Source organism: Nematostella vectensis, chromosome 11, assembly GCF_932526225.1.
Source record: "Nematostella vectensis chromosome 11, jaNemVect1.1, whole genome shotgun sequence".
Taxonomy (NCBI): Eukaryota; Metazoa; Cnidaria; class Anthozoa; order Actiniaria; family Edwardsiidae; genus Nematostella; species Nematostella vectensis.
In genome coordinates, this window is record NC_064044.1 from 2033629 (window position 1) to 2054240 (window position 20612).

A 20612-nucleotide genomic window follows, 5' to 3' on the forward strand; every position below is an offset into this window, starting at 1 on the left:
AGTCCGATGGTGACTTTGCTTGGGATAGTTTACGATACCAATAGTATTAAAAGTAATTTTCATTACAATTCCCTTCAGCAATGTCACGTTAGTCTTTCGTTGCGAGCACTTGACTACTAACGCAGCGACCCGGGTTCGATTCCCGCTGATAGCCTATTTTTTTTTTCTTTATTATTTTTTTTTAAATATCGATACTTAATTATACTGTTCTTGGTGTGTCATGACATAAAAAGAAGGTATAGGGACATTTTTATGTACTCTCAGCATCTTTGATGTGCTCATGCTTTGTTCAGGATCCTGTACATATTTTATGCACACAAGAACTAACTAGATTCCTTGGATAACTTGATTAAGTAGATTCTAACATAGAGCATAGCGCTCGATAGATTGATATACCTTTTTTTCCGAGTATACTGTTTTATTTTTCCTAATGTTACTTTTTCGGAATTTACATTCGGAAAAAAAATTATCGATTGTAACCTTTTGGAGGTTACACCCGTAAAACAAATTCCCGAATGTAACCCTGAAGCTTTTCCCGAATGTAACCTCCAGTCCGATGGTGACTGCTTGGGATAGTTTACGATACCAATAGTATTAAAAGTAATTTTCATTACAATTCCCTTCAGCAATGCCACGTTAGTCTTTCGTTGCGGGCACTTGACTACTAACGCAGCGACCCGGGTTCGATTCCCGCTTATAGCCTATTTTTTTTCTTTATTCTCTTTTATTTTTAAATATCGATACTCAATTATACTGTTCTTGGTGTGTCATGACATAAAAACAAGGTATAGGGACATTTTTATGTACTCTCAGCATCTTTGATGTGCTCATGCTTTGTTCAGGATCCTGTACATATTTTATGCACACAAGAACTAACTACATTCCTTGGATAACTTGATTAAGTAGATTCTAACATAGAGCATAGCGCTCGATAGATTGAAATACCTTTTTTTCCGAGTATACTGTTTTATTTTTCCTAATGTTACTTTTTGGAATTTACATTCGGAAAAATAATTATCGATTGTAACCTTTTTGGAGGTTACACTCGTAAAACAAATTCCCGAATGTAACCCTGAAGCTTTTCCCGAATGTAACCTCCAGTGCGATGGTGACTTTGCTTGGGATAGTTTACGATACCAATAGTATTAAAAGTAATTTTCATTACAATTCCCTTCAGCAATGCCACGTTAGTCTTTCGTTGCGGGCACTTGACTACTAACGCAGCGACCCGGGTTTTATTCCCGCTGATAGCATATTTTTTTTCTTTATTTTTATTTTTTTAAATACCGATACTTAATTATACTGTTCTTGTTGTGTCATAACATAAAAAGAAGGTATAGGGACATTTTTATGAACTCTCAGCATCTCTGATGTGCTGATGCTTTGTTCAGGATCCTGTACATATTTTATGCACACAAGAACTAACTAGATTCCTTGAATAACTTGATTAAGTAGATTCTAACATAGAGGATAGCGCTCGATAGATTGATATACCTTTTTTTCCGAGTATACTGTTTTATTTTTCCTAATGTTACTTTTTCGGAATTTACATTCGGAAAAAAAATTATCGATTGTAACCTTTTGGAGGTTACACTCGTAAAACAAATTCCCGAATGTAACCCTGAAGCTTTTCCCGAATGTAACCTCCAGTCCGATGGTGACTGCTTGGGATAGTTTACGATACCAATAGTATTAAAAGTAATTTTCATTACAATTCCCTTCAGCAATGCCACGTTAGTCTTTCGTTGCGGGCACTTGACTACTAACGCAGCCACCCGGGTTCGATTCCCGCTTATAGCCTATTTTTTTTCTTTATTCTCTTTTTTTTTAAATATCGATACTCAATTATACTGTTCTTGGTGTGTCATGACATAAAAAGAAGGTATAGGGACATTTTTATGTACTCTCAGCATCTTTGATGTGCTCATGCTTTGTTCAGGATCCTGTACATATTTTATGCACACAAGAACTAACTACATTCCTTGGATAACTTGATTAAGTAGATTCTAACATAGAGCATAGCGCTCGATAGATTGAAATACCTTTTTTTCCGAGTATACTGTTTTATTTTTCCTAATGTTACTTTTTGGAATTTACATTCGGAAAAATAATTATCGATTGTAACCTTTTTGGAGGTTACACTCGTAAAACAAATTCCCGAATGTAACCCTGAAGCTTTTCCCGAATGTAACCTCCAGTCCGATGGTGACTTTGCTTGGGATAGTTTACGATACCAATAGTATTAAAAGTAATTTTCATTACAATTCCCTTCAGCAATGCCACGTTAGTCTTTCGTTGCGAGCACTTGACTACTAACGCAGCGACCCGGGTTCGATTCCCGCTGATAGCCTATTTTTTTTTCTTTATTATTTTTTTTTAAATATCGATACTTAATTATACTGTTCTTGGTGTGTCATGACATAAAAAGAAGGTATAGGGACATTTTTATGTACTCTCAGCATCTTTGATGTGCTCATGCTTTGTTCAGGATCCTGTACATATTTTATGCACACAAGAACTAACTAGATACCTTGGATAACTTGATTAAGTAGATTCTAACATAGAGCATAGCGCTCGATAGATTGATATACCTTTTTTTCCGAGTATACTGTTTTATTTTTCCTAATGTTACTTTTTGGAATTTACATTCGGAAAAATAATTATCGATTGTAACCTTTTTGCAGGTTACACTCGTAAAACAAATTCCCGAATGTAACCCTGAAGCTTTTCCCGAATGTAACCTCCAGTCCGATGGTGACTTTGCTTGGGATAGTTTAAGATACCAATAGTATTAAAAGTAATTTTTATTACAATTCCCTTCAGCAATGCCACGTTAGTCTTTCGTTGCGAGCACTTGACTACTAACGCAGCGACCCGGGTTCGATTCCCGCTGATAGCCTATTTTTTTTTTTCTTTATTATTTTTTTTTAAATATCGATACTTAATTATACTGTTCTTGGTGTGTCATGACATAAAAAGAAGGTATAGGGACATTTTTATGTACTCTCAGCATCTTTGATGTGCTCATGCTTTGTTCAGGATCCTGTACATATTTTATGCACACAAGAACTAACTAGATACCTTGGATAACTTGATTAAGTAGATTCTAACATAGAGCATAGCGCTCGATAGATTGATATACCTTTTTTTCCGAGTATACTGTTTTATTTTTCCTAATGTTACTTTTTCGGAATTTACATTCGGAAAAAAAATTATCGATTGTAACCTTTTGGAGGTTACACTCGTAAAACAAATTCCCGAATGTAACCCTGAAGCTTTTCCCGAATGTAACCTCCAGTCCGATGGTGACTTTGCTTGGGATAGTTTACGATACCAATAGTATTAAAAGTAATTTTCATTACAATTCCCTTCAGCAATGCCACGTTAGTCTTTCGTTGCGGGCACTTGACTACTAACGCAGCTACCCGGGTTCGATTCCCGCTGATAGCCTATTTTTTTTTCTTTATTCTTTTTTTTTTAAATATCGATACTTAATTATACTGTTCTTGGTGTGTCATGACATAAAAAGAAGGTATAGGGACATTTTTATGTACTCTTAGCATCTTTGATGTGCTCATGCTTTGTTCAGGATCCTGTACATATTTTATGCACACAAGAACTAACTACATTCCTTGGATAACTTGATTAAGTAGATTCTAACATAGAGCATAGCGCTCGATAGATTGATATACCTTTTTTTCCGAGTATACTGTTTTATTTTCCCTAATGTTACTTTTTGGAATTTACATTCGGAAAAAAAAATTATCGATTGTAAGCTTTTGTGGGTTACACTCGTACAACAAATTCCCGAATGTAACCCTGAAGCTTTTCCCGAATGTAACCTCCAGCCCTATGGTGGTGACTTTGCATGGGATAGTTTACGATACCAATAGTATTAAAAGTAATTTTCATTCGATTCCCTTCAGCAATGCCACGTTAGTCTTTCGTTGCGGGCACTTGACTACTAACGCAGCGACCCGGGTTCGATTCCCGCTGATAACCTATTTTTTTTTTTTTATTATTTTTTTTTTTAAATATCGATACTTAATTATACTGTTCTTGGTGTGCCATGACATAAAAAGAAGGTATAGGGACATTTTTATGTACTCTCAGCATCTTTGATGTGCTCATGCTTTGTTCAGGATCCTGTACATATTTTATGCACACAAGAACTAACTAGATTCCTTGGATAACTTGATTAAGTAGATTCTAACATAGAGCATAGCGCTCGATAGATTGATATACCTTTTTTTCCGAGTATACTGTTTTATTTTTCCTAATGTTACTTTTTGGAATTTACATTCGGAAACAAAATTATCGATTGTAACCTTTTGGAGGTTACACTCGTAAAACAAATTCCCGAATGTAACCCTGAAGCTTTTCCCAAATGTAACCTCCAGTCCGATGGTGACTTTGCTTGGGATAGTTTACAATACCAATAGTATTTAAAGTAATTTTCATTACAACTCCCTTCAGCAATGCCACGTTAGTCTTTCGTTGCGGGCACTTGACTACTAACGCAGCGACCCGGGTTCGATTCCCGCTGATAGCCAATTTTTTTTTCTTTATTTTTTTTTTTAATATCGATACTTAATTATACTGTTCTTGGTGTGTCATGACATAAAAAGAAGGTATAGGGACATTTTTATGTACTCTCAGCATCTTTGATGTGCTCATGCTTTGTTCAGGATCCTGTACATATTTTATGCACACAAGAACTAACTAGATTCCTTGGATAACTTGATTAAGTAGATTCTAACATAGAGCATAGCGCTTGATAGATTGATATACCTTTTTTTCCGAGTATACTGTTTTATTTTTCCTAATGTTACTTTTTGGAATTTACATTCGGAAAAACAATTATCGATTGTAACCTTTTGAAGGTTACACTCGTAAAACAAATTCCCGAATGTAACCCTGAAGCTTTTCCCGAATGTAACCTCCAGTCCGATGGTGACTTTGCTTGGGATAGTTTACGATACCAATAGTATTAAAAGTAATTTTCATTACAATTCCCTTCAGCAATGCCACGTTAGTCTTTCGTTGTCTTTAGTTAATTCTTGTGTGCATAAAATATATACATATCCGTGGGGAATATGTTTGATATGTGATTCCCGCGGGTAATGTTTTGAAACACTCAAGCCATCAGATTTCCAGAACTTTTGACAAGAATACTAAGAACTAACACCATAAATAATAAACAAAAAAGAATAAATTGTAAAACTAGTCTAAAGAAGATGTCTTACGCTGTTATTACAGTTAATCAAGAGGTGCAGAAGTTCGAAGCTCCTGATCGACACGTTACTAATTGAACCTGTCAGTGCTTGTCAGGCTTTATTAACACTTTGGGATAGCTGTGGTTTTGCGAAGCGATACCGCTGCAAGCGCGGCATGCCGGCGGTCAAGCTGAAAGTGAACTGCAGCCAGAGCTTCCGTAATTACAAAATGCAACCATCTCAGGAGCAAGCAACCGGACCGTGTACCTATCACTTAGCTGTGATGACGAGGACAGGAGTCGGCCACTCAAATGGGACTTGAGACAATGGTAAGACAGTCTTTATGGCAATAGTAGGCTTAGACAAACATGTTGTTTGAAAGACTAAACATGGCTAAATGTCTGATAAGCTGGAAATGTTCAATAAATGTTAAAACGGACATATTCTTTGAACAAATGATACTGTCAAAGTAGAATCAACTGTATAGAGGTTCGTTCTAGCTCAACTGGCTCCCAGATCGTTCACATCTCAGAGGTGATATGCATTTTGTCTACTTTGACCTACTTAATATTTATCTATATTCTGTTTTAGTTTCGATGATCAAGCAAACCAGGCTATAAATAGAGAATTGTTTGAGGATGTCCGCAGCACAGACAATGAGACTTTATCAAAAACATTTAAAGGTATTTACCGTAATTTACTGCCGATCTTGTTTCATGTCAATTTCCCATTTTAAGGAAAAAGTCAAATGCGTACAAAAAATAGATATCACTAGGCTGCCTCATCACTGTCATGGTTATCGAATTTAGTTGTTCCCTTAATCATAGTCTTTCTTATTTCAGCTGCAATGCGTGTTTATATTAGAACAAAGAAGAGAGATTTCTTGAATCGTGCCAATAACAAGCAAAATGATATCCTGATGAGGCAAAGAAAAAGGAGCAGGCTCAACCCTGTAAGTATACTTATTGCACTAGTTATTGTTTCAGACATTGAAGACAATAGCTACACTTGTAAGTTGCACTTTTATTGAAACGTTTTTTTTTTTTCAAATTAACCCCTGAACAATTTGGTCCTGTTAAACATTTTAATTTAATTAAATTGTGCCATGTCATCATTAAATTTAGTACTCGAAAATTGGGACCCATGAAAAAAAAAACTAAAAATACCTAATTCTCTGTTCTGTTTAGTTCTATACTGTAGTATTGTTTAAGATAATGATTATTATGTTAGCTGTTACCTACTGTACCATTTTTTTATGTGAAAGCTCCAAGTCCACGAAAAAGAAAAATAATAATAATCAAATACACTCAAGGTATTTCCTCTCAAAATCGTGGAAGTCTTACACACATTAACAATTAATTTTTCTAAATCTTGTTTTGGTGTAAAAGTAAGATAATCCTGCATGCAAAGATAAAACAAATAAAAAACATCATCCATCCATATCTCTTTTGGTCATCCAGATTCCTAACCTCTTTTTTCTATTTTTCTTTTTTCCTATCTTTTGTAGAAAAAAAACATGAGGAAAAGAACTCTAGAAAAGTCAACCATCTATACAGCAGAACTAAAATCAAAGTATGGAGCTGTGTTGCCACTGGAGTACCTATCATCATAGCACACTGCCACAGACCAGGAAAATGACAATTTGGATCCTGACAGTGATGATGAGCCTTCAGGGCCAAAGGTTTTGGTTAAAACCTGGCGGAGCCGAGAAATTAACGAGCTTATGGAGGCCCTTGACAGAAGGGTAAAGTGGCACCAGGGCCAGAAAGGCCAAAGCATGTTAATTGAGAGATGAGAAGGTGCCATTTCTGCTAGAACTGCACCTGTTGATGCGTCAAATTGGGCAATACGTAGAGGAGGTGCACTGCATTTCTAAATTCAAACAATAAAGAATGATTACATTTACAAATAATTACATTGATTTCAAAAAACTGTTCTGCGCTGAATTCGACAACATTGTTTCCAGCATGATTGAAATTTGTAAATTACAACAATTCACCCTCTAGTTTTTATTTAAAACAACTAAAGATGATTTGATTGAACTTTGTTTCCATAAATACTTTAAGGGCTGGCTTTCGAAATAAAAACTAGAAAGATAAATTGTGGAAATTATAAACTTCTGCCATGCTGAAGCTCAATGACCTGTAATACATCAATTGAATAACATGAGTTGATCATATTTTACAAGCATATTATGTAATTATAATTTTACATGTTCCTGTTCTTTGCATTGCATTTAATTGAAAATTTATATAAAGCCATGATAATATATATTCTACAAAAGGCTATTTTTATATTTGTGTTACATTTCTTTTTCGTACAAGTACTAGTACGCACTTTCATGTATTAGGATTAACCAATATTTCACACTATTCTTTAAAGTATTATATTTTTAAAATGTTGTATGATAAATAAAGAATCGTTGTTATGAAGATCCATTCAAAGTCTGTTGTCTTGTTAACATCTCCCTTGGCAATTGCTATGATGTTTAATACCTTACAACAAGTGCGATAATTTGATATTTCCATGGATCGTACAATCCTGATAAAACCATTGCAAATTTTATGTTTGCCCTCGTATTCGTGCAAATGTGCGTGCGTGTTTTATATTTGCGTGGATTATAAATCCTGGTACACCTGTAGCAAATTTGATATTTGCCCTCGTTTCACCGCATCGTGCCAATGTGCGGGCGGATTTTATATTTGCGTGGAGTGTAAATCCTGGTAAGCCCGTAGCAAATTTGATATTTGCCCTCGTATTTACCACTATGGTAAATTTGTTAATTTACATCACATTTGCAAATAGACTAAATATGGCGCAAATGTGGTCTTCACCATATTTGACCTGAGGGCAAATATGATGCTTGATCTCGAACAAATCCGTGCAAATTTGAGTAAATTCGGTATTTACTACAGTTACACTACACATTTACTATATGCGTAAATCAAATTTTTCATCCGGTGTCACCCTCTGTTCATAGAAATCATTCTCAATAATATTCTCTTTTCGCAATCTAAAGAGAGCGATGTTGGCGAAGTGACTTTCCATTAAAACATTTGACTTGCATTGCAAAAATAAATACAAGTAAAAATAACAACAAGATGTTGATCGGACTATTCCACATTTTCGGCGGCCTGGTGACCGGCAACCTGGTGACCTGGCGACCTGTGTTTAGCCCCGCCAAGCCTTGGGCTGCCTGTGATTTTTTACGGATATAACGGTCATTAACGAATTTGAATTACTGACACTTCTCCGCTGCTTCGTGTTGCGTTTACAAGCTTGTGTGGGATTGATTTTACATTTACAGTGTCAGCACATCTTCGAAGTATAGTTCTAGGTAGGTCTTTTGACGACACGGTGCATTTTTGTGAAACAAATTGTCTTTGAGCGAGGTTGGTCTTGAGCGAGTCATAGCTTCCTTCTCAAATATTTCGTACAGTGAGGTAGGGTGACCGAATTTTATGAAACTACACGGGGGTAATTAAAATGATCACTTCTAACCGCTCGGTGAGTTTCTTGTGTTTTTATTAAGAATTTCTCAAAAACCCAAAAACCACAAACTGTGAACTCAGGCTCCCTGTGGAGGGACTCAACGTGAAATCGCCTGATGTGCAGTGTTTTTTTGTTAGGAAAAACCCTTTGCACGAGAAAAAAAAACATAGTACTAGTAATAGTACATAAAATGTAAAAAACTTCGTCAAAAGCCCCCATTTCTCGATAGTTATCTGGGGGGTGGGGGGCATTGAGATTCATTGTGTTAGATGCCATTATGCATGATAACGAGAACCACATGATGCTAATTAACCCTTCTTTTTTTGGAATTTCGCAGTTGTAATGGCTCCAAGACCAAAAAAAAGCTGCCCCTGCTGTGAGACGGAAGTAGTCCACTTACCGCGACACATGCGAAACGTCCATGAATGGCCTGAAGCGAAAATTAAAAATTATAATTCAAAAAAAAAAACGGGAGAAGGAAGACGAAAATGTCCTTTCAAAGGATGTTTAAAAAACCCAAAAAAATTACACAATCATTTACGAGAAACACATAAATTAAAAAAAAATGATCAAAAATATAAACTATTTTTATGTATAGCAAAATGTATAGACAAAAAAACAGAAAAACAGAACAAAAACACATCAAGAAGAAAAAGAAGAAGAGAAGAAATTGAAGAAGTAGAAGATGTAGGTGACGAAGATGACACTGGAAATCTGAAAGAGAAGATCAGTAATATGGTGGTGATGGTGATAGTGGTGGTGGTGGTGATAGTGATGATAGTGGTGATAGTGGTGATAATGGTGATAATGGTGATAATGGTGATGATGGTGGTGGTCGTGATGGGTATGGCGATGGTGATGGGTATGGCGATGGTGAGAGCTGATTCTGATTGACTGTGCTGACTAACATTGATTATAATACTTCTTTCCTTTTAGCAAAATCAGAATGAAAGTGAAGAACTTGCTGCATGTAGATCTGAACTTGAGAAAGCGAAGGAGGAGATAGAGAAAGCCCGGGCATCATACGACAAAGAGAAAGATCGCCTTGAAAAACTGAACAAGGAAATGACAGGTGAGGTGCTGATATGTATAGTGATTCACATTTGAAGAGCAGACAAACCTACAGACACAGCATACTAGAATTCATATAAGATTTCTTTTTCTTAACAGATGAGCTCCAGGAGAAAGAATTAGAAAATGATCGTCAATATCAAACAATTGTTGATTTGAAAGGTGAGTTATACTGTTATTATTGAAATTGTTTTAAAGGGTTTTGGATTATATACTGGTACTGCTATATCAAGATTAAATGAAAAGATAACAAAGACCTCAAATAACAATAGTAAATACTTATTTTCTAAATGTAGATGAGCTGAAGTCATTAACAGCAAGCGCTAAGGAGATGAAGGTAGGATTTGACTTGGTATGGGTTATATTGGTTAAATTGGTAGATCTTGACGTGATACGTGCTTGTTGCCTCAATTGAGGACGTGGTTAGGAAGACTGTGGAGGGTAGAGATGAGAGCCGAGAAAGCGGCAAGAATGTGGAGAAAAGGAAGAAGAGAGGAAGGAAAGAGGAGGAAAAGAATAAAGAGAAAAACGAGCAAAACAGGAAGAAGAGAGTGTGAAGAGGAAGAAGATACTGAGGATTACATGGGAGAAGTAGAAGATGTAGGTGACGAAGATGATAATGCAAATGTGAGAGAAAAGAAACGTAATATGGTGGTGGTGGTGGCGGCGGCGGTGGCGATGATAGTGAGGATGATAGTGAGGATGATAGTGATGGTGGTGGTGATGGTGATGATAGTTGTGGTGATAGTTATTGGTAGTGGTGATGGTGATGATAGTGATGGTGGTGGTGATGGTGATGATAGTGGTGATGATAATCGTCATGGTGATGGCGATGGTGAGAGCTGATTCTGATTGACTGTGCTGACTAACATTGATTATAATACTTCTTTCCTTTTAGCAAAATCAGAATGAAAGTGAAGAACTTGCTGCATGTAGATCTGAACTTGAGAAAGCGAAGGAGGAGATAGAGAAAGCCCGGGCATCATACGACAAAGAGAAAGATCGCCTTGAAAAACTGAACAAGGAAATGACAGGTGAGGTGCTGATATGTATAGTGATTCACATTTGAAGAGCAGACAAACCTACAGACACAGCATACTAGAATTCATATAAGATTTCTTTTTCTTAACAGATGAGCTCAAGGAGAAAGAATTAGAAAATGATCGTCAATATCAAACAATTATTGATTTGAAAGGTGAGTTATACTGTTATTATTGAAATTGTTTTAAAGGGTTTTGGATTATATACTGGTACTGCTATATCAAGATTAAATGAAAAGATAACAAAGACCTCAAATAACAATAGTAAATACTTATTTTCTAAATGTAGATGAGCTGAAGTCATTAACAGCAAGCGCTAAGGAGATGAAGGTAGGATTTGACTTGGTATGGGTTATATTGGTTAAATTGGTAGATCTTGACGTGATACGTGCTTGTTGCCTCAATTGAGGACGTGGTTAGGAAGACTGTGGAGGGTAGAGATGAGAGCCGAGAACGCGGCAAGAATGTGGAGAAAAGGAAGAAGAGAGGAAGGAAAGAGGAGGAAAAGAATAAAGAGAAAAACGAGCAAAACAGGAAGAAGAGAGTGTGAAGAGGAAGAAGATACTGAGGATTACATGGGAGAAGTAGAAGATGTAGGTGACGAAGATGATAATGCAAATGTGAGAGAAAAGAAACGTAATATGGTGGTGGTGGTGGCGGCGGCGGTGGCGATGATAGTGAGGATGATAGTGAGGATGATAGTGATGGTGGTGGTGATGGTGATGATAGTTGTGGTGATAGTTATTGGTAGTGGTGATGGTGATGATAGTGATGGTGGTGGTGATGGTGATGATAGTGGTGATGATAATCGTCATGGTGATGGCGATGGTGAGAGCTGATTCTGATTGACTGTGCTGACTAACATTGATTATAATACTTCTTTCCTTTTAGCAAAATCAGAATGAAAGTGAAGAACTTGCTGCATGTAGATCTGAACTTGAGAAAGCGAAGGAGGAGATAGAGAAAGCCCGGGCATCATACGACAAAGAGAAAGATCGCCTTGAAAAACTGAACAAGGAAATGACAGGTGAGGTGCTGATATGTATAGTGATTCACATTTGAAGAGCAGACAAACCTACAGACACAGCATACTAGAATTCATATAAGATTTCTTTTTCTTAACAGATGAGCTCCAGGAGAAAGAATTAGAAAATGATCGTCAATATCAAACAATTGTTGATTTGAAAGGTGAGTTATACTGTTATTATTGAAATTGTTTTAAAGGGTTTTGGATTATATACTGGTACTGCTATATCAAGATTAAATGAAAAGATAACAAAGACCTCAAATAACAATAGTAAATACTTATTTTCTAAATGTAGATGAGCTGAAGTCATTAACAGCAAGCGCTAAGGAGATGAAGGTAGGATTTGACTTGGTATGGGTGATAGGTTAAATTGGCAGACCTTGACTTGGTATGGGTGGTATTGGCTAATTTGGAAGGATTAGACTTGGTATGGGTGATATTGGTTAAATTGGTAGATATTGACGTGCTTGACGTGATACGTGCTTGTTGCCCTATTTGAGGACGTGGTTAGGAAGACTGTGGAGGGAAGAGATGAGAGCCGAGAAAGAGGCAGAAATATGGATTAGAGGAAGAAGAGAGAGAGAGAGGAAGAAAAGAAGAAGAAACGAAAGAGAGAAAAAGAAAAAGACAATAAAAAAGAGAGTGTGAAGAGGAAGAAAATACTGAGGATAACATCGAAAAAAAAAGAAGATGTAGGTGACAAAGATGACACTGGAGATGTGAGAGAGAAGAAACGTTATATAGTGGTGGTGGTGATGATGGTGATGGCGATGGTGAGAGCTGATTCTGATTGACTGTGCTGACTAACATTGATGATAATTCCTTTTTCCTTTTCAGCAAAATCAGAATGAAAGTGAAGAACTTGCTGCATGTAGATCTGAATTGGAGGAAGCGAAGGAGGAGATAGAGAAAGCCTGGGCATTATACGACAAAGAGAAAGACCGCCTTGAAAAACTCAACAGGCAAATGACAGGTGAGGTGTTGATATGTATAGTGATTCACATTTAAAGAGCAGACAAACCTACAGACACAGCATACTAGAATTCATATAAGATGTCTTTTTCTTAACAGATGAGCTCCAGGAGAAAGAATTAGAAAATGATCGTCAATATCAAACAATTGTTGATTTGAAAGGTGAGTTTTACTGTTATTATTGAAATTGTTTTAAAGGGTTTTGGATTATATACTGGTACTGTTATATCAAGATTAAATGAAAAGATAACAAAGACCTCAAATGACAATTGTTAATACTTATTTCTAAATGTAGATGAGCTGAAGTCATTAACGGCAAGCCATAAGGAGATGAAGGTAGGATTTGACTTGGTATGGGTTATATTGGTTAAATTGGTAGATCTTGACGTGATACGTGCTTGTTGCCTCAATTGAGGACGTGGTTAGGAAGACTGTGGAGGGTAGAGATGAGAGCCGAGAAAGCGGCAAGAATGTGGAGAAAAGGAAGAAGAGAGGAAGGAAAGAGGAGGAAAAGAATAAAGAGAAAAACGAGCAAAACAGGAAGAAGAGAGTGTGAAGAGGAAGAAGATACTGAGGATTACATGGGAGAAGTAGAAGATGTAGGTGACGAAGATGATAATGCAAATGTGAGAGAAAAGAAACGTAATATGGTGGTGGTGGTGGCGGCGGCGGTGGCGATGATAGTGAGGATGATAGTGAGGATGATAGTGATGGTGGTGGTGATGGTGATGATAGTTGTGGTGATAGTTATTGGTAGTGGTGATGGTGATGATAGTGATGGTGGTGGTGATGGTGATGATAGTGGTGATGATAGTGATGGTGATGATGATCATCATGGGGATGGCGATGGTGAAAGCTGATTCTGATTGACTGTGCTGACTAACATTGATTATAATACTTCTTTCCTTTTAGCAAAATCAGAATGGAAGTGAAGAACTTGCTGCATGTAGATCTGAATTGGAGAAAGCGAGGGAGGAGATAGAGAAAGCCTGGGCATTATACGACAAAGAAAAAGATCGCCTTGAAAAACTCAACAGGCAAATGACAGGTGAAGTGTTGATATGTATAGTGATTCACATTTGAAGAGCAGACAAACCTACAAAAACAGCATACTAGAATTCATATAAGATTTCTTTTTCTTAACAGATGAGCTCCAGGAGAAAGAATTAGAAAATGATCGTCAATATCAAACAATTGTTGATTTGAAAGGTGAGTTTTACTGTTATTATTGAAATTGTTTTAAAGGGTTTTTGATTATATAATGGTACTGCTATATCAAGATTAAAAGATAAGATAACAAAGACCTCAAATGACAATTGTTAATACTTATTTCTAAATGTAGATGAGCTGAAGTCATTAACAGCAAGCCAGAAGGAGATGAAGGTAGGATTTGACTTGGTATGGGTGATAGGTTAAATTGGCAAATCTTGACTTGGCATGGGTGGTATTGGCTAATTTGGTAGGTCTTGACTTGGTATGGGTTATATTGGTAGATCTTGACGTGATACGTGCTTGTTGCCTCAATTGAGGACGTGGTTAGGAAGACTGTGGAGGGTAGAGATGAGAGCCGAGAAAGCGGCAAGAATGTGGAGAAAAGGGAGAAGAGAGTAAGGAAAGAGGTGGAAAAGAATAAAGAGAAAAACGAGCAAAACAGGAAGAAGAGAGTGTGAAGAGGAAGAAGATACTGAGGATGACATGGGAGAAGTAGAAGATGTAGGTGACGAAGATGATAATGCAAATGTGAGAGAAAAGAAACGTAATATGGTGGTGGTGGTGGCGGCGGCGGTGGCGATGATAGTGAGGATGATAGTGAGGATGATAGTGATGGTGGTGGTGATGGTGATGATAGTTGTGGTGATAGTTATTGGTAGTGGTGATGGTGATGATAGTGATGGTGGTGGTGATGGTGATGATAGTGGTGATGATAATCGTCATGGGGATGGCGATGGTGAAAGCTGATTCTGATTGACTGTGCTGACTAACATTGATGATAATTCCTTTTTCCTTTTCAGCAAAATCAGAATGGAAGTGAAGAACTTGATGCATGTAGATCTGAATTGGAGAAAGCGAAGGAGGAGATAGAGAAAGCCCGGGCATCATACGACAAAGAGAAAGATCGCCTTGAAAAACTGAACAAGGAAATGACAGGTGAGGTGCTGATATGTATAGTGATTCACATTTGAAGAGCAGACAAACCTACAGACACAGCATACTAGAATTCATATAAGATTTCTTTTTCTTAACAGATGAGCTCCAGGAGAAAGAATTAGAAAATGATCGTCAATATCAAACAATTGTTGATTTGAAAGGTGAGTTATACTGTTATTATTGAAATTGTTTTAAAGGGTTTTGGATTATATACTGGTACTGCTATATCAAGATTAAATGAAAAGATAACAAAGACCTCAAATAACAATAGTAAATACTTATTTTCTAAATGTAGATGAGCTGAAGTCATTAACAGCAAGCGCTAAGGAGATGAAGGTAGGATTTGACTTGGTATGGGTGATAGGTTAAATTGGCAAATCTTGACTTGGCATGGGTGGTATTGGCTAATTTGGTAGGTCTTGACTTGGTATGGGTTATATTGGTAGATCTTGACGTGATACGTGCTTGTTGCCTCAATTGAGGACGTGGTTAGGAAGACTGTGGAGGGTAGAGATGAGAGCCGAGAAAGCGGCAAGAATGTGGAGAAAAGGGAGAAGAGAGTAAGGAAAGAGGTGGAAAAGAATAAAGAGAAAAACGAGCAAAACAGGAAGAAGAGAGTGTGAAGAGGAAGAAGATACTGAGGATGACATGGGAGAAGTAGAAGATGTAGGTGACGAAGATGATAATGCAAATGTGAGAGAAAAGAAACGTAATATGGTGGTGGTGGTGGCGGCGGCGGTGGCGATGATAGTGAGGATGATAGTGAGGATGATAGTGATGGTGGTGGTGATGGTGATGATAGTTGTGGTGATAGTTATTGGTAGTGGTGATGGTGATGATAGTGATGGTGGTGGTGATGGTGATGATAGTGGTGATGATAATCGTCATGGGGATGGCGATGGTGAAAGCTGATTCTGATTGACTGTGCTGACTAACATTGATGATAATTCCTTTTTCCTTTTCAGCAAAATCAGAATGGAAGTGAAGAACTTGATGCATGTAGATCTGAATTGGAGAAAGCGAAGGAGGAGATAGAGAAAGCCCGGGCATCATACGACAAAGAGAAAGATCGCCTTGAAAAACTGAACAAGGAAATGACAGGTGAGGTGCTGATATGTATAGTGATTCACATTTGAAGAGCAGACAAACCTACAGACACAGCATACTAGAATTCATATAAGATTTCTTTTTCTTAACAGATGAGCTCCAGGAGAAAGAATTAGAAAATGATCGTCAATATCAAACAATTGTTGATTTGAAAGGTGAGTTATACTGTTATTATTGAAATTGTTTTAAAGGGTTTTGGATTATATACTGGTACTGCTATATCAAGATTAAATGAAAAGATAACAAAGACCTCAAATAACAATAGTAAATACTTATTTTCTAAATGTAGATGAGCTGAAGTCATTAACAGCAAGCGCTAAGGAGATGAAGGTAGGATTTGACTTGGTATGGGTGATAGGTTAAATTGGCAGACCTTGACTTGGTATGGGTGGTATTGGCTAATTTGGAAGGATTTGACTTGGTATGGGTGATATTGGTTAAATTGGTAGATATTGACGTGCTTGACGTGATACGTGCTTGTTGCCCTATTTGAGGACGTGGTTAGGAAGACTGTGGAGGGAAGAGATGAGAGCCGAGAAAGAGGCAGAAATATGGATTAGAGGAAGAAGAGAGAGAGAGAGGAAGAAAAGAAGAAGAAACGAAAGAGAGAAAAAGAAAAAGACAATAAAAAAGAGAGTGTGAAGAGGAAGAAAATACTGAGGATAACATCGAAAAAAAAAGAAGATGTAGGTGACAAAGATGACACTGGAGATGTGAGAGAGAAGAAACGTAATATAGTGGTGGTGGTGATGATGGTGATGGCGATGGTGAGAGCTGATTCTGATTGACTGTGCTGACTAACATTGATGATAATTCCTTTTTCCTTTTCAGCAAAATCAGAATGAAAGTGAAGAACTTGCTGCATGTAGATCTGAATTGGAGGAAGCGAAGGAGGAGATAGAGAAAGCCTGGGCATTATACGACAAAGAGAAAGACCGCCTTGAAAAACTCAACAGGCAAATGACAGGTGAGGTGTTGATATGTATAGTGATTCACATTTAAAGAGCAGACAAACCTACAGACACAGCATACTAGAATTCATATAAGATGTCTTTTTCTTAACAGATGAGCTCCAGGAGAAAGAATTAGAAAATGATCGTCAATATCAAACAATTGTTGATTTGAAAGGTGAGTTTTACTGTTATTATTGAAATTGTTTTAAAGGGTTTTGGATTATATACTGGTACTGTTATATCAAGATTAAATGAAAAGATAACAAAGACCTTAAATGACAATTGTTAATACTTATTTCTAAATGTAGATGAGCTGAAGTCATTAACGGCAAGCCATAAGGAGATGAAGGTAGGATTTGACTTGGTATGGGTTATATTGGTTAAATTGGTAGATCTTGACGTGATACGTGCTTGTTGCCTCAATTGAGGACGTGGTTAGGAAGACTGTGGAGGGTAGAGATGAGAGCCGAGAAAGCGGCAAGAATGTGGAGAAAAGGAAGAAGAGAGGAAGGAAAGAGGAGGAAAAGAATAAAGAGAAAAACGAGCAAAACAGGAAGAAGAGAGTGTGAAGAGGAAGAAGATACTGAGGATTACATGGGAGAAGTAGAAGATGTAGGTGACGAAGATGATAATGCAAATGTGAGAGAAAAGAAACGTAATATGGTGGTGGTGGTGGCGGCGGCGGTGGCGATGATAGTGAGGATGATAGTGAGGATGATAGTGATGGTGGTGGTGATGGTGATGATAGTTGTGGTGATAGTTATTGGTAGTGGTGATGGTGATGATAGTGATGGTGGTGGTGATGGTGATGATAGTGGTGATGATAGTGATGGTGATGATGATCATCATGGGGATGGCGATGGTGAAAGCTGATTCTGATTGACTGTGCTGACTAACATTGATTATAATACTTCTTTCGTTTTAGCAAAATCAGAATGGAAGTGAAGAACTTGCTGCATGTAGATCTGAATTGGAGAAAGCGAGGGAGGAGATAGAGAAAGCCTGGGCATTATACGACAAAGAAAAAGATCGCCTTGAAAAACTCAACAGGCAAATGACAGGTGAAGTGTTGATATGTATAGTGATTCACATTTGAAGAGCAGACAAACCTACAAAAACAGCATACTAGAATTCATATAAGATTTCTTTTTCTTAACAGATGAGCTCCAGGAGAAAGAATTAGAAAATGATCGTCAATATCAAACAATTGTTGATTTGAAAGGTGAGTTTTACTGTTATTATTGAAATTGTTTTAAAGGGTTTTTGATTATATACTGGTACTGCTATATCAAGATTAAATGATAAGATAACAAAGACCTCAAATGACAATTGTTAATACTTATTTCTAAATGTAGATGAGCTGAAGTCATTAACAGCAAGCCAGAAGGAGATGAAGGTAGGATTTGACTTGGTATGGGTGATAGGTTAAATTGGCAAATCTTGACTTGGCATGGGTGGTATTGGCTAATTTGGTAGGTCTTGACTTGGTATGGGTTATATTGGTAGATCTTGACGTGATACGTGCTTGTTGCCTCAATTGAGGACGTGGTTAGGAAGACTGTGGAGGGTAGAGATGAGAGCCGAGAAAGCGGCAAGAATGTGGAGAAAAGGGAGAAGAGAGTAAGGAAAGAGGTGGAAAAGAAAAAAGAGAAAAACGAGCAAAACAGGAAGAAGAGAGTGTGAAGAGGAAGACGATACTGAGGATGACATGGGAGAAGTAGAAGATGTAGGTGACGAAGATGATAATGCAAATGTGAGAGAAAAGAAACGTAATATGGTGGTGGTGGTGGCGGCGGCGGTGGCGATGATAGTGAGGATGATAGTGAGGATGATAGTGATGGTGGTGGTGATGGTGATGATAGTTGTGGTGATAGTTATTGGTAGTGGTGATGGTGATGATAGTGATGGTGGTGGTGATGGTGATGATAGTGGTGATGATAATCGTCATGGGGATGGCGATGGTGAAAGCTGATTCTGATTGACTGTGCTGACTAACATTGATGATAATTCCTTTTTCCTTTTCAGCAAAATCAGAATGGAAGTGAAGAACTTGATGCATGTAGATCTGAATTGGAGAAAGCGAAGGAGGAGATAGAGAAAGCCTGGGCATTATACGACAAAGAGAAAGACCGCCTTGAAAAACTCAACAGGCAAATGACAGGTGAAGTGCTGATATGTATAGTGATTCACATTTGAAGAGCAGACAAACCTACAGACACAGCATACTAGAATTCATATAAGATGTCTTTTTCTTAACAGATAAGCTCCAGGAGAAAGAATTAGAAAATGATCGTCAATATCAAACAATTGTTGATTTGAAAGGTGAGTTATACTTTTATTATTGAAATTGTTTTAAAGGGTTTTGGATTATATACTGGTACTGCTATATCAAGATTAAATGAAAAGGTAACAAAGACCTCAAATGCCAATTGTTAATACTTATTTCTAAATGTAGATGAGCTGAAGTCATTAACAGCAAGCCATAAGGAGACGAAGGTAGGATTTGACTTGGTATGGGTGATAGGTTAAATTGGCAAATCTTGACTTGGCATGGGTGGTATTGGCTAATTTGGTAGGATTTGACTTGGTATGGGTGATAATGGTTAAATTGGCAGATCTTGAATTGGTTTGGGTGGTATTGGTTAAGTTGGTAGGTCTTGATTTGGTATGGGTAATAATGGCCATGTTGGCTAAGTTGGTGGGACGTGACTTGTTATGGATGGTATTGGCTAAGTTGGTAGGATTTGACTTGGTATGGGTGTTTTTGGTTAAGTTGGTAGATCTTGAATTGGTATGGGTGGTATTGGTTAAGTTGGTAGGACTTGAGTTGGTATGGGTGATAATGGTTAAATTAGTAGATCTTGACTTGGCATAGGTGGTATTTGCTAAGTTGGTAGGATTTGACGTGGTATGGGTGGTATTGGTTAAATTGGTAGGTCTTGATGATGATGACGATGGCGACGGCGGCAATGATGGCGACGATGATGATGATAGCTTTGATGGTTGTTGTGAGTTGACTGTGCTTACTAACATAGATTATCATTCATCTATCCTTTTTCAGCAAAATAACAATGGAAGTGAAGAACTTGCTGCGTGTAAATCTGAACTGGAGAAAGCAAAGGAGGAGATTGATAAGGCCTGGGCACTATACGACAAAGAGAAAGATCGCCTGGAGAAAATCAACTGGCAAATGACAGGTAAAGTGCTGATATGTAATTATTCAGACGGCCTCGTACTTTCATCTCCCTCGGTGTTTGGAATCCCTGATGAAACACTCGCACTTGTTTTTCATATATTACATGAATACGAACAAAGCCTGGCAAGCACTGACAGGTTCAATTAGTAACATGTGTCGATCAGGAGCTTCGAACTTCTGCACCTCTTCATTAACTGTAATAACAGCGTCAGACATCTTCTTTAGACTAGTTTTACAATTTATTCTTTTTTGTTTATTATTTATGGTGTTAGTTGTTAGTATTCTTGTCAAAAGTTCTGGAAATCTGATGACTTGAGTGTTTCAAAACATTACCCGCGGGAATCAATTCCTGAAAGCTGTCACACCTCTCGATAAAAACAATCGGTTAAA

General features: G+C 37.4%; 1 protein-coding gene and 1 long non-coding RNA gene across 2 annotated transcripts; both read left to right on the top strand.

The window, feature by feature from the left end:
- Positions 1–5390: 5390 nt before the first annotated feature.
- Positions 5391–7654, top strand: LOC5496808. Its single transcript, XR_004293357.2, has 4 exons — positions 5391–5545; positions 5808–5899; positions 6059–6168; positions 6724–7654. It is a non-coding gene; the product is annotated as an uncharacterized LOC5496808 (long non-coding RNA).
- A 1928-nt stretch (positions 7655–9582) lies between these two features.
- LOC116610563 (DNA ligase 1-like) lies at positions 9583–20369 on the top strand. Its single transcript, XM_048734512.1, has 31 exons — positions 9583–9780; positions 9879–9941; positions 10076–10116; positions 10678–10813; positions 10912–10974; positions 11109–11149; positions 11711–11846; positions 11945–12007; positions 12142–12182; positions 12684–12819; positions 12918–12980; positions 13114–13154; positions 13731–13866; positions 13965–14027; positions 14161–14201; positions 14831–14966; positions 15065–15127; positions 15262–15302; positions 15932–16067; positions 16166–16228; positions 16363–16403; positions 16905–17040; positions 17139–17201; positions 17335–17375; positions 17952–18087; positions 18186–18248; positions 18382–18422; positions 19052–19187; positions 19286–19348; positions 19482–19522; positions 20088–20369. Exons 1-31 carry the CDS (start codon positions 9774–9776, stop codon positions 20367–20369), a joined length of 2553 nt encoding a protein of 850 aa, XP_048590469.1. The 5' UTR covers positions 9583–9773.
- The last annotated feature ends 243 nt before the right edge of the window (positions 20370–20612 follow it).